The sequence below is a fragment of the Cottoperca gobio genome, chromosome 11 (assembly GCF_900634415.1).
Source record: "Cottoperca gobio chromosome 11, fCotGob3.1, whole genome shotgun sequence".
Classification (NCBI taxonomy): domain Eukaryota; kingdom Metazoa; phylum Chordata; class Actinopteri; order Perciformes; family Bovichtidae; genus Cottoperca; species Cottoperca gobio.
In genome coordinates, this window is record NC_041365.1 from 15819110 (window position 1) to 15834064 (window position 14955).

The following is a 14955-nucleotide window of genomic DNA, read 5'->3' on the forward strand; positions in this document are numbered from 1 at the left end:
ATAAAACATCTTTAATCCAATTATATGTTCTACCTGCTATTACTATCATGTTTCATTTAATCATCAAGCCTTTTCTACTTCAAAAACAACCCGCCAATCACAGATTCTTTATTAACTTTGCTTTCTTAATCTCTGTTTCCAGACACATAGCAGGTCCATGGTTCCTCTACTCCTCCTAAACCATAGTACAAAAGTTATCTTGACTTTAAATACAAGTATTTATTATTGATTCTGGAAGTAAAAACCTAAACTCAAAGTGCACTGTCAGTGTGAAAGTCCATTCTTGATGCTGGATATAGGATTGTGTGTATAGTGAAACTACAATGGGGTTACTTAGGTCTAACTTGTATTGTTATTTTTAGTATTTACCTCATCACAAACAATCATGAGATGGCCTACAGAGAGGTGAAGATACTGCACAGCTGGTGTCAGGAAAATAACCTCTCTCTCAACGTCAGCAAGACTAAAGAGATGATCGTGGACTACAGGAGACAGAAGGGGGGTGGACACCTCCCCATCCATGTCGGTGATGCTGAGGTTGAAAGGGTCAGCAGCTTTAAGTTCCTCGTGTGCACATCACTGAGGACCTCTCCTGGACACTTCACACAAACACAGTGACCAAGAAAGCTCGTCAGCGGCTCTGTTTCCTGAGAAGACTGAGGAAGTTTGGCATGAACACCAGCATCCTCACTAACTTCTACAGAGGAACCATCAAGAGCTAGCTGACGGGCTGTATCACGGTCTGGTACGGGAACTGCTCACAGCTGCAAATCGCTTCAGAGAGCGGTGGAGGCGGCACAGCTCACCATTGGCAACAGTCTCCGGGCCATTCAGGACATTTTCCAACAGCGGTGCCTCCAGAAGGCACAAAGCATCATAAAGGACCACCAGACTGTTCTCCCTGTTACCTTCAGGCAGACGATACAGGAGCCTGGCTGTACCAACACCAGACACAGGGACAGTTTTTACCACCAAGCCATCAGGCTTCTCAACCACTGACACACTCACTCACTTGCTGTCTGCACTAAATAAATATATTGAAATATATCTTACTTCTCTTTTTTTTTTTTTCAATTAACTAAAGAATGAAGAAGTTCGATTTTGGGGAACAATTTATAAAGTCCTCCCCATCCTCGGGTCAAACAGGAAGGATCTTTCTTTCTCTTAACAGTATGTAAAACATTAATAGTTCCCTTTCGAAGTCACTGATGAACGCAGCGATAACATGTCTGAAGATGATCTTTTATACTCTATTGTCAATTTCACAAGAGGGAACGGTGAGTCTTAAATATGATACTCTATCTATGTATGTATATATCTATGTATCTATATATGTACGTATACAAAAAAAAAGATATATATATATATATATATATATATATATATATATATACATCTATATATATATATATATAGATGTATATATATATATAAATATAGATGTATATATATATATCTATAAATATAGATGTATATATATACAACTATATATCTATATATGTCTGTCTGTCTATAGCATTTACGTCCCTCTTACATTTCTAATAATGCTACCAGAGCTTTCTCAGAAATACTTTAAAGATTCATGTGTTTCTTTCATTTTTCAGATTTTAAGTGAAATATGAATCTTGAATCTTACATTATATCAGTAGTCAGCACATATTCACAGCTCATTTAAAAGATAACTTAGTTGTTTAGTGTTGCAGAGACCACTTCCCCACCGGCTGAAAGTACTTACTCTGAAGTCCAGATCTTGAAGACGCAGCCTTGCACAGAGCTTCCTGGTGGGTAATAGAAGTACGTGCTAAATAAGAAAGGAGAACAAGAAGGTGAACTGTGACCTGCAGTCAGTGGAGTCATGAAGCAAACAGCTGCAAATAGTCAGAATCTAAATGTGTATTCATCACTTACACGGAGCTTCTTGTGAGAGCTCGGTCCTGGAAACAAAAGACTGTAGTAGATGTAGTATTATTAGGAGAATAATTGGTATGTTGAAGGTTAAAAGGTAATTTAAAGGTCAAAGCTATGATTAAAAAAAATAAACATTCACTAACTTTAAGCTATAATCTGCGTTGAACTCTCATTGCTGTTGCTGCTATGACAACTGAATTTCCTCTGGGGATTAATATAGGTTTATCTTATCTCATCTAAAGAGGTGAAAATCAGGCCTGGTGACATTTCACACTTTTGTAATATGGAAAGAAAGAACTAGTTGGCAGGGTCGAGGTATTTACTGGTAAATATGGTAAAAAGAAAAAGTCAAGGTTGAGGGAAAAATAAGGAACTGAGCGTGAAGAAAATGAAGGACTTGAGTAAACATAAATGTTGAGTCATCTGCTTTTCTTCATGTTTCCTGTTCGTCTTTGTCTACGTGCCGTGTTCCCTCGTAGCTTCACTGGCACAGTCAAATCATTTAATCATTTATTACTTTATGTCGTTCTCATGTTTGTATTTCTGTGCAAAGACTTGGTATAAATAATGCAATTTAAATAAAGGGAAGTGGAAGTTACAGTCAGACATCAACAGCTCAAAGACACAAGTGAGGACAATCTTCTTTCAGACGAGTGGAAAGAAAACCTCCAAAATACACATTTAGGCGTTTTATTTGACTAACTTTGTGTTTCCATTAGATAATGCCTCATTTGCATATTTAAACATAACATTTGAGAAAACTTGTAACACAAGATAATCTTGTCTTAATGTAAGTAACAAACTGGGGAAGGTTAATGGTGATTCAAATCTTTACCCTGTTCACCTTTAGTGTCTCATACTAACTCAAACGAGCGTGAGCGTGTTCCCACAGCTCGACAGGCGTCATCATCACAGTAATGCAAGTTCAAATGGCTCTTTTCTCTTTAAGACTCAGTAGATCAAGTACATCTCCATCTCCAGATCAAGGGCTCCAGTTAATCATTCATGCATTCACATAAAGACGAACGTTTTAGATTGAGAGCTGCTTATTTTACTGGTATCTCTCATATCATCTCTCAACCGTGGCAGTTACAGAAAGCAGCTTTCTGGTTTATTAAATGTTTATGCCTATTTTACTTCAGTTCTTTTTTTTTTTTTTTAAATGTTTTCATTAGGATTTTAAGAAATGATTACAGGTTACAGGTCATACAAAACAAAATTAAACAAAAGATAGATCAAATCAATCAAAAAGCAGAGAGAGACATTTACACCAATTAATTTATAGGATATAATTAACACATCTCTCATTGTTATTAATTCTATTGTCACATCTAACGGGGATCATTAGTAGTGTTGTGTGCCTCACCCATTCTTTCACATCTTTCGTCAAAGATATGAACTTGATTTCTAATTCTCATGCATTCTATGAATTTCATGTACAAGATCCTTGCATTTTGGGTTAATCATCTTTTAAGTTCTTACCATTTGTTTAATTATTGCTACTCATTACTGGGAATAAGTGAGAATCTTTCTTATTGATCTCTTCTGGTATTTTCACATGTAATAGGATCAGTGTTTCTTTTATTTAGAGAAACACAGAATATAAGCCAATTAATGTTTGACGTGACAAAAATATATGACTCTACTCACTGCGTTCACTCCAGCATTTGAAGTTAAAGACGATTTTATTTACTTTGAATTTGGTGTCTTCCATGTTTATTCTCTCCCAGTTAGTTTTATGTATGTTTTTGCACATGTGTTCCCAATCAGCTGGTGATATAAAGCACAAAAGCTAATTTTACATTACTTTGTTTATCATGATGGTTATCTTGTTAACATTTAAACATTCGTAGTAAGGAGTTTAGTTTCGACTCCATAGTCATACATTTGATCAGTGAGCTTAGATCTTGAATATCTCTTATTTAAAACATCAGAAAGGTAACTTCTCCCTTGGAAGAATCTAAATAAGTAAGAATTGGTTAAACCATATTGTCACGAGAGCTGTTGAAAAGATTTGATTTCTTTATCTCCAAACATTTGTCCAAATGTACACAAACCTTCAGAAGCCCACGATCTAAACATGTGCTCAGAATGGTTTGTCTGGATCAGTTCCCATTTCCTTTAAGATTATTAAATCTTCATTTAGTTTCAGAATCAGAAATCCTTTGTTCGTCCCACGACGGGGGAATTTACATTGTTACAGCAAAAGAGGAAGTTTCTGCCAGACTTCCCTCCGAAGTGTAGAGACTACTCATCTATCGTCTAAACTTTAGATATTTGTAGAAATATGAAAAGATTATATGTTGAGTCTTTAAACTCTAAAGTCTCAACATTTTTTTAGAGTTGTAGAACAGTTAGTGGTTAGCAGCCACATTTCTGACTGACTGTATAGTAAGCTTGCTTGGTAAATCTCGACCGCCATTGTCTTTTTTTTAATTTAAAGATGATGTTCTTCCCTTTATTATATAGCCCAACTGGAGAGAGACAGGAAAGCGGGAGAGAGAGAGAAGGTGGCGTGCAGCAAAGGGACGTGGGACGGATTCAAAATCCCGGTAAAATATTCATCTGTATACTTTTAACTCTTTCGCAAAGGGAAATGTAATTGTAGACAACTTATTTAAGTCTCGTTTAACTTGAGTTATTACTTCCCCAAAGTGTTTATAGTCCAAGTTATCCAGAGTCTTTGTTACGTTTATCCCAAGAGATTTGATTCTTTCCACACTACAATAAAAAGCAGATTTTTGCTTGAGTTCATGTGAACACACGGAGCGTCTCGTCTGCTCTTCACAGGCTCCCAACAACAAACCGGACCCAACTGGACGCTGCACAGTGACATCAGGGAGAGCGGCCTTGTTGGTCCTCGGTGCTCTGCTGGCAGCTTCTGTCGTCGCTTTTGGCCTGATCTGTGAGTTTGAACATTTCTTTTTAAAGTAAATTAATTCAGGTTGAATTATAAACTCTGACGGTTGTTTGGAAGAACAGAAGTGGTGGCTTCCAGGTGACCTGAGCTCAGGGTGGTTGTGCATTGTGTGCAACAGAACAGCTGTGTTCAGTGAATCTCAACAGCACGTGTGGTACTTAATTGATGCTTTCTTTTTCCTTTTTTAATGTAAAAATCAATAAAAATTAGTAAATGTCTTCTTTGCAATATAATTTTTACCTAGAGATTTAGATCATTCATATTAATTCATTGTATTAATTATTCATTAGTTCATAATCCTCACGGTCAGTAAATCTTGGAATGATTCTCCTGTGATGAACACACTCATACTCTGTGTCTTAACAATCAGTTTATGAAATCATCCAAACCAAGGAACGTCTCCAAAGGATGACAGATGAGCGTGACGCTGTGGTAAAGAATCTCACAGGTAAACTTTGTCAGCTGCAAAATCACTTTAAAACGCATCACATTTTATATTAAACCACCTAATATTAATCTTTAAGATTCTACTCAACTGTGAAGCATGAACGAGTTTTGTTCTCAACTAAGAGACGGTCCTGATGAAAGTGAAATCTTTTTTATCTTTCATAACAGCTGTTATTCAGAGACGCTGTGAAGTCAAACCATACAAACCATGCGAAACGTGCCCTGAACCTCCTGAAGGAAACATTGGTAAGTACACGTTACATGTTCGCGTCCTCTGCTGACAGTGAAGGATTGACAGATTGTCTCAGCTGCTCTCCGATTCAAACTCTTTCACTGCTGCTGCTTCTAAATCACACAAATATAAACAGAGATTTGCTGCACCAGACTGAAGTCTTTGCTGTGATCTCTTTAAAGCTAACTCGTGTGAAAAATGTGAAGAAGGCTGGAACAGTCATGGAGGAAACTGCTATTATTTCTCCACCATCAAGTTAAACTGGAAAGAGAGCAGACGTCAATGCCAACATCAAGGAGGAGATTTGGTTAAGATAGACAGCAACAAGGAGCAGGTATGAACACAGGTTCATGTTTCATCACCTTGTGTTTCTACATTAGTTAACATCGTCTCTCAGCACAGAAAAAGTTCTGTTACATATTTGTTTTTCCTGTCCAGGAATTTCTGAAGCTTGAACTGAGCAAGAAAATTGTTGAGGATGAGGACAAGTTCTGGATCGGACTGACGGACTCAAAGGAAGAAAAGAAGTGGTTGTGGCCTGACAACTCGCCACTGAGGTTCGACCGTTTTAAAACAAATCTTTTTATCTATTTCCAATATTAAAGTAACCTAGTTTTATTGAGCCAGATCTTTCTATTCCAAATATCTCAGTTTGTCTTTTTGGAGTGCCAACGAGCCAGACAACTGGATGGGACACAATCCAGAAGGAGAGGACTGTGTGAGGATGGGGGAGAGAGCCAGCAGCGCAGACCTGAAGTCTTGGTTTGATAACTCCTGCAAAGTGCCTCACAAACGTATCTGTGAGAAACCAGAACAAAGCGGACATTTAAAGTGCGTCTGAAATGCAGTTCAGCTTAAGTTTCGCTCAGCCTGTGAAGCTCATGATAAAATAAATAAAATGCAGTTTCTTGAATGTGCTCAACAATTAAGGAAGGGATCACATGTAACAGATGGTGGTGGAGGAAGTACCGTTTAAGTTATTTTTTATGTAAAATAATTGCATCGGATTTGCAAAACAAACATTGTGAAGGTGTCACTTTGTACTCTGCGTAATTGTGACGGCGTTTCTCACTATTTTCAGAGTTTAAAAAAATCCAACGATCAATTAATGGAGAAAATATCAGCAGATTAATCCATAATGATAATGATCATTAGACGCATAACTACATGAAACATATGCTCCAGCTCAACTCCAAAATTCAGCTTTTACATTAATGCACTGAGAAACAATCTAAATACAGTGTATAATATATAATAGCATCAACAGTCACAGGGGACATACTTTATGTAGTTGTAGATGCAACTACTATTCAATGCAGAACTATTACTGGGAGTATTTTTACAGTTATATACAGTATATATATATATATATATATATATATATATATATATATATATATATATATATATATATATATATACACAGTTTGGCATTAGTACTTGAGCACGTATTCCTTTATTTTCTGTCAATAGACAAATAATTTCAGCTGTATTTATGTAAACAAAATATAATATTTTATAATCTCACGTCTTTTATGCAAAAATCTTAATTATTTTAATTAGTAACTAGAGCTGTCAGATACATGTAATATTTCCCTCTGATGTGGTGAAGTAGAAGTAGAAAGTGGCATGAGAAGTACCTCCAATTTGTACTTAAGTACATACAAGTACAGTACTTGAGTAAATGTACGTAACCAGCTTTTTACTGAACTTCTTAATTTGTGCTACAACAGCTCGGGTCACCTGTAAAAATCCAATAAACCTTTTTCATCCATTATTTGTTTGTGTTTTCGGTTTGTAACTTTAAAACATTTACAAAAAGAGTGCGTGTGTGTAAAACATGCAACACAATAGTAAATCTTTCTTTTTTTCCTTTTTGGAGATATGCATAACATTAAAGTAATATCAAACAAGGATTACTTTTCAATATCTTTATTTACTGAAAAACATCTTAAAAGCATCAACATTCAACCGACTCAACAGAGATAAAAAACGAAACAGAAACCGTAAACAGCAGCAGTTAACGTAAACTTTTTAAACTGTAAGACATCAGGGGCTGGCGTCACAAAAAAACACGCCTCACAATGTGAGTGTTGTTAACGATGTTGTGCAGCGAGTAATGAGAAGAGAAAGAGTCAGCAGAAGTTGTGAAGCCACAGCAGCTCAGCTCGGCTACACGTCTGCGAGGTTTTATGCTAATGAGGGTTTTTGTATTGTTACACAGTCCATCTTGGTGAAAGCAGCCTGTTGCTGACAGTCCCAGTCCAAACGTTTGAAATAAAGGCTGGTTGTGAAGTTCATTTAATCCGAGTTCACGCTGCAGAGAAGTTAAAGTTAGCACTAAACATGGATGCAAGCTTTCAGTATTTCAGACATCATTTCTATATTTCTGCTTGATGGTTTGTTTTTATACATTTTTAAATGCCACATGAAATCCATTTAAATTTAAGAAGGAAAAAAAAACTTTTTTGTGCTCCAACTGCCCTCCATCATTCTGAATCCTCCTCGTTCGATATAAGCGGCGTGTCACCTGACTTCTGCTGGTCCGTACCTCATTCATCTCACCCCTGCAGCTCTCGAACGGTGAGTATTCGTACGAGCATGGCCTCCATGGTGCTGTCGTCCAGGGGCGTGGAGGAGAACCACAGAGGGCTGTTGGGAACACAACAGCCCTCTGGGTGAAGGTAGAACGCTGTGCTGCGCTGCCTCACCGACTCTGAGCTGGAGGCAACGAGAGAAAACAGAAAATATAGATGGTCAATAAGTTTAGACTGACAGGTGGTAAAAATCTGTGTTGACCCCGCCCCTCGAAGAACCATGATCGAGAATCGTTTAAGAACCGGAATCATGAAGATCCAACGAAACCTGTGAGACTGATGAGCTACCGAAAGCCTCGTTTAGATAACAGGGACTAAAACTAAGATTAGATCCTGTTATACAGGAAATAGCTAGGTGCTATTTCCACTTAATGTTAGTTTCTTTGTTGTGTTTTATTCTTTGACATCTTTTTAAATAACGATTTTGAATTTTACAACTTCATAAGGAGAAGTGCTTTAAAAGAAACGAGACAGCAAGGCAGACGACACCGGACCAATATGTCACTGTACAGCTCTCATTCTAAAATAAGTTAAACACATACATATACAGTCTCATTGTACATATTTGTTATAGTATTTCATTAAGTATCTTTTTCATATTGTAATTTTTCTATATATTTTTCTATATATATTTATGTTCTTGAGTTTTGCAGCATTTCACTTTTATTTCCTTTAATACGTAAAAATGTTAACAGGCCTTCAAAATCCCAAACTGCTCATATCATATTGATATCATCACATCAGCAGGAGGGAGGAGAGGATCAGAAGTACACACAGAAATAGCATAACGAGTCAAAAACACAACTAAAGAAACAGAAAGAAATAAGCGCACCACTTGGAGAGGTAGAACTCGTAGAGTCTGACGGGACAGCGGAGGGGGTTCTCTGTGTTCTCCATCATCTCCACGATGTCGTCTTTACTCGGTTTCTTGCGTTTCTTAGCCGGGACGCCGTCTGCATCCGAGGAACACACACACACACACACACACACACACACACACACACACACAACTTCTGTAAGTGAAATATAACAACAGACGATAGATAAAATAGGTTCCAGACCTTTGCATCCGCCTACTCCACACATTCTGTCTGATATCAGGCTGTTAGCTCTTAATAAGCTGTGAAAAGGCCAAAAAAACAGCGCCTGCACAAAATGTCCAAATAAATAAATGGAAATAATCCAATTGGAATGTAAGAAGATGTTTTAAGTACTTTTATATGTTAAATCAATATTATTACAATATAATCCGGTACTTATGTGGTGCTATTGATTATGATCATGTGTTGTACACAGGATTCCTACAGCTTAAGGCAAGTTAGATTTAAGACTTAACGCTACTTAAATTTAATACCAAGTTTACAAATCACCAAAATTGAAGAAAATAAAGTTTGAAACACTTCCTGTACAAAATACACCGTGCCTCGTATTCAGTTCATCTGCGCCGAGTACCCGGCCGCAAACTAAACATGTGTGAGTGTTGTTGTCTCTGCTCTCCTGCGTGCCGTAAAACCATTGACCATTATTGAAAACTTACTTCCGATGTCTTTGTTTGTGATGTTTAAGACTTTTAAAAGATTGATTTAAGTCATTTTAATACCAATTATCTTTTAATAAGGTCTCTCCTGTAAAAGAGATCGTAGATCTTAATGGGACTAACCTGGTTTAATAGAATCTAAGTAAAAAATAAATAACTTCAGCCATGCTGGTACCTGGCTCTGCCTCGTTTATGGATATTGGGGGGTAGAAGCGCAGGAAGGTGGTCTTGGTGTTGTTCTGGTTGGTTTTGGTGCAGCGCATGACTGTGAGCGAAGGACAGCTGGCGGTGCTGCTCCACCGTGGTGAAGCCAAAGTACTTGCAGCAGAAGAAGAGCAGAGTGTTGAGGAGGACGATGGGGGAGTACGCCCCCAACTGTTTACAGTCCCACAGAAACTCCTCCTTCACACGGGAGTGGATATAACCTGCAGAGAGAGAGAGGGGGACCCGTTAGAAATCTGCTCAGTCCGAGTTGATCAGAGGCAGAAAAAAGAAACCGACTCACCGCTGGCTGCGACTGAGGGTTTGAAACTTTTCAGGATCTTGGTGAACTTTGTGGCAAACTTGTTGTAGATCAGATCACTGAATATGTTCTCCATACGACCGTTCACAAACAGGAACTGAAGAGAAACGACAAAATACCAGTCAGACAAAACAACAAGAACTGTGCGACCGCGTACAATGTTGAGCCACATGAGTCCTCTGCAAAGGAAGAAGAGGATGAATGTGTGAATGTTTCCAGATGAGTGCGACTTTAATCAGTCCCGTAAACAGCAAGTGACAATACAGTGAATTGGATACAATTATTATTTAGTGTTCATAGAATCAGCACAATAATGACATTGCATATGCCCAAACGTAAAATGTCATGAAGAAGAATTCTGTCTGTAAGAAAAGTTACTTCTGAGAAACATGCTGATTGCAATATACATTATGAATGATTTAGCCTCTTACTTTTACTAAATATCCTGCATAATGTTGTAAATAAAAATCAATATAAAAAGATAAACATATAATGTAGATGCTTCACAAAGTAACCAGTTTTTTTTAATTCACAGACAAATACAAATAAAATGAGAGAACTACAGTATAAGTACGTGTGAGGGTAGAAACCTCTGATGGCTTACGTTAAAAACACCCAAAAGACATTAAAAAAAAAGGTAAAACATAAGCATACAAAATCACCAGTACACTTCAAATAATAAAAACTTAGTCCGTTTATAAAATAGTTTATAAAATCTTACAAATACCAACTTTATTTTCCAGTACAGACCGCATACATGTTCTATTTCAGAGTTCAACAAAATGTCATCGAAAAGGACAAAAATACCTGTCCGAACAACACAGCAGGTCATTGATAGTGTACATTAAAGTGTGTGTGTGTGTGTGTGTGTTGCTCCTCTTGCCTGTTGAATGCTGAGACACAGGTAGAACAGGCCGTCGGGGGGGTACGGCGCTCCATCAGGTCGCTTCACCTCAGTGATGAAACAACAGAGGCCTCCGCTCAGCTCGGTCGCGGAGCAGCGAAGAACATCTTTGTTTAACGTCACAGAACAAGCTAACAGAAGAAAACAGGCGTTAGAAGTCGTGTCAACCATGTTGTACTTGTGCCATCTCTTTCTTCATATGTTGTTTATTCAGTTCAGGTTTACGTCTGCGTCTTATCTGTTGATTTCTTTAAAAGGGGGCAGCACCTTTAAAGATCCGACAGCTGCAGTTATGTGGCATGAACTGTAACCATTCGGCTACCAGAGCTCTCCGTCTGTTAAATATTTTAGGATTACTGATTGGTCAATAAGTAGCGGACAAAAGCTCATTGCAATTTCCAAGAGCAAAATAATCTCATCAAATGATTTGTTTTGATCCAATCACCAATCTAAAAAGACATCCACACTGATATAAAACAAAGAAAACACATCTCCACATGAGAAGCTGGAAGCAGAAAATACCTGAATACCTGAATACGAGCAATGCCAAAGCTAAAATATCAGAAAAAGTGGCAGAAAATATCCAATCTAAAACAAAAAGCAAACATCTGGTAGTTGATAAGTTTTGATTTAACTTAAACTAAGTTTGCCTCAAGAAAAAAAAACAAAAAACTAAGATGACTGAAAATCTAATTGACATACAAGAAGCGAGGTCCAGGTTGGTTTGTGATTCCCTCCACTGGATCCATCTCTTCCAGGCGTCAATTCCACGTTGAGTTTTCAGTTTGTGCTTCCTCAACACGACCGTTTCTCTTTGAGAAGCCTCCACTTTAGCTGCTTTGGACGACTGTCGCAGTTTACGACCCTTTGATTTAGATAGAGACAAGATTACGCAACAGAAAGATGAGACCGCAGCTTCTACACTTCCAGGTGGTTTATTACCTTGTTCTTGTTGTGGACTTTCCCTACAGGTTGTTGTGATAGCGGAGGGGCCGTTGCAGGGCTCAGTGAGCTCTGGGGATCCCCTCTCATCTCCAGGGGAGGAGAAGGAGAAGCAGGTGGGAGCTCAAGTTGAGGCTCATCGGCCATGCCCACCTCTAAAACCAGAGGGGGGTGTTCGTGGGTGTGTGGTCGACTGAGGACTGAGGAGTCCTCCTGCTTGTTGAAAGTGGCCTGATGATCTGAATCCAAGATAACGCTACAGTTTCTGGTGTGTTCTGAAAATAATGAAGATAATAAGAATAAGGATAAACTAGTTTTTGTTTCCTCTAAAGATCAAACCAGAGGTTCAATCAATAAATCTGAAATCTATTCTGTAATATATCCAAGAAATAATATCCAATGTGCAACATGATCCCTTCCAAATATATCAGATTTAGGCAATCCTGTCCCTTGAGGTAAGGTTTGCACCCTCTTGAAATCTGTCACAAAATGACTGATTGTTTGAGATGAATACAATTAAAACCTGCTTTCAATGACAGGTTGTGCTTTATGTACGTTACATATTCTTTATTTTAGCCTTTTTCTGTATTCTTTGGTTGAATAAACAAGACACTGCCCTTAACTCTAAATCTGCCCTAGCAATTTAATGACAAACATAAAGAGTAAACAAAGAGCTGGAGCAATACGCTCTCTGGATTCTGCTGTTTCTTAGTTCAAAGAATCCTTCCTCAAGGCCAGGTGTCACAGTATCATCACAACCCTTCATGTCCATCAAATGTCTTACCCATCTCAGACTTGAAGTGGAGCTCTCCCTCCAGCAGGTCGGGCTGGATCCTCTCCTTCATGGATATCACGGTTGGGTTGGGAAGAAACACGGGCACGGGCAGCTGCGGCAGGGACAGTGTGAGAAAGACCGAGTGTAAAATGTAAAAGTGGCACCTGGAGGCTTTGCTGCCTAACCAGGGGAACCAAAGGGAGAGCGAAGAGACAGTGGTGGCTGGATGTGTCTTTAATGGCTGCATCACAAAGACGCCTGAAAAGCCCAAATTGTATCTCTTTAAAAAAGAGATTCTTGTCACTTTTCTACTAACCCTTTTAAAACGTCATAACTTAAAATCTCAAGCTAGTCGAGGGGAGATGTTTCAGTTCTTTTACATTTTTTGTGGCCGTCTTTAAATGTAACTTGATGTCGATGTGTAACAGAGAAAAGATTAAACCAGTGTGAATCAAATTAGACCCAAACAGTAATCTGACAAAGTCTAATGAAGCATTTAAAAGGAAGTCAAGTTTTAAAGCATGGAAAACACCAGCACAACCTCGTAATGAGTCTCTCTTCATCCCTGCTGACTGCACGGAAACATCAGTGATGTCAGGTTGTTAGCGTTGATTCTGAATAATGCAAATAGGTTTAAGCCTGTTTGTTGACGCACTGAGCAAGTAAGGACAAAGAAACTGAAACAGTCGGATGTTCACGTCACACCAATGAAGGAAGATGGGTAACACCATGATATTTCTATGTGATCAAAGTTACGCGAGAGCTGTCAGAGGTGTTTTACATACCGGTATGGGCAGGCACACAGGCTGCGGTGTGTACTGGCTGTACATGTTCATAGGCAGAGGAACGTATATCGGCACTGGGACGGGCAGGACTATGACTTTGGGTACAAAGTTGTCTTCACACAAGCGAAAAAGGAAACAAAAGAAACTTAATTCAGGGAAAAGGGTGCACGTGTACATCTTTCTATTTGAATATTTTACCATGAGCAATTATGTGTGTGTTTGTCTAATGTGCACATTTGCTGATATACTATATATACACACAGGGTGCACCATGAGAATTTCACTGTGTCACAAAGAAGTTAATATGGCTGAGCATTTGAGAAATCCTGGAAGGGATTTTTACCCGTCTGCGCCTCTGTGTCGACAGTCTGTGTCGTACAGGAGACTCCTTTGTTGTGGACCAGCGGTGTGCAGAGCATGGACTTGTTCTTCAGCTCCTTGGGGACTGTTTGACTACTGGCCTGAAGAACAGACACATAATAACAACAACGGCAATTCAAACATCAAAAAGTTATACATTAGTTCATTCAAATATGTGTTTAGAGAACGGCAGTTAGTTTCAAACACATATGAGGGAGGTTTCGGGAGTAAACTTACATGTCCAACAACCTTTGTTTGAATATCAGGGACAGACACTGTGGAGAAAAGACGGAGATTGAGTCCGAAAAACAAGGATGTCAGCAGCAACTGAACTAAAGTATACAGCCCTAAGCACAATGTAGTTATTTCACAGCATGTGCATACATAATGTGTGTGTGTGTGTGTGTGTGTGTGTGTGTGTGTGTGTGTGTGTGTGTACCATGCTGTGTAGAGCTTTCAGAGACACTGGGCTGCCTAGCCAGAGTGCTAGCTAGCGAGATAAGGTTAGCGATGATGGGGGAGGACTCCACTGTGTCTGAAGAGACTGCATCCAGGAAACAAAGAGGAGTCAACAGGGGCTGTTGGGGATTGATGTTACACCATCTTATACAGTAAATAAAAACTAAATTAGAGGTCTTTAGGAAGATCTGATCTCTTCAAAACCCAACAACCGTGACTTAAAGCTCGTCTTTGGTCTACTGTGCACTACCTGCTCAGCCAACAGCAGACAGAGTTCGAAACTAGCTGGTGAACATAGAAACACAGCTAAAGAGACAGATACTGTATCTACCTCAGGAGTTGGTGGAGACACTAAACAAAGCTAAAAGAAGAGTGAATGTTGGTGAATGATAATTGGATGCTTAAAAAGGCTGTTTGCTAAAAACTTCACCATATGCGTTGCTACCACAGAAGAAAAGCTAATAAAATCCAGACTTTTAAGAGTTGGATATGGTAACAAGACACCTAGTGTTCTATGTTGGTCTATAACAAGAGGCAGAGATTAAGAGTATCCAGCACTATTTCTG

General features: G+C 38.6%; 2 protein-coding genes across 2 annotated transcripts in view; one reads left to right on the forward strand and one right to left on the reverse strand.

The window, feature by feature from the left end:
- Positions 1–1157: 1157 nt before the first annotated feature.
- Positions 1158–7284, forward strand: illr4 (immune-related, lectin-like receptor 4). Its single transcript, XM_029442732.1, has 8 exons — positions 1158–1277; positions 4378–4460; positions 4699–4813; positions 5199–5276; positions 5444–5521; positions 5690–5841; positions 5946–6064; positions 6159–7284. Exons 1-8 carry the CDS (start codon positions 1226–1228, stop codon positions 6346–6348), a joined length of 867 nt encoding a protein of 288 aa, XP_029298592.1. The 5' UTR covers positions 1158–1225; the 3' UTR covers positions 6349–7284.
- Positions 7285–7978: 694 nt separating this feature from the next.
- The window catches only part of LOC115015426 (uncharacterized), a 33227-nt gene continuing 26250 nt past the window's right edge, over positions 7979–14955 (reverse strand). The window contains 13 exon segments of the mRNA XM_029442726.1: positions 7979–8228; positions 8937–9057; positions 9817–9907; positions 9909–10066; positions 10147–10261; positions 11048–11199; positions 11771–11933; positions 12011–12285; positions 12795–12897; positions 13571–13683; positions 13914–14031; positions 14168–14205; positions 14370–14474. Of these exon segments, the coding sequence (XP_029298586.1) occupies positions 8069–8228; positions 8937–9057; positions 9817–9907; positions 9909–10066; positions 10147–10261; positions 11048–11199; positions 11771–11933; positions 12011–12285; positions 12795–12897; positions 13571–13683; positions 13914–14031; positions 14168–14205; positions 14370–14474 (1712 nt within the window). The 3' untranslated portion in view covers positions 7979–8068.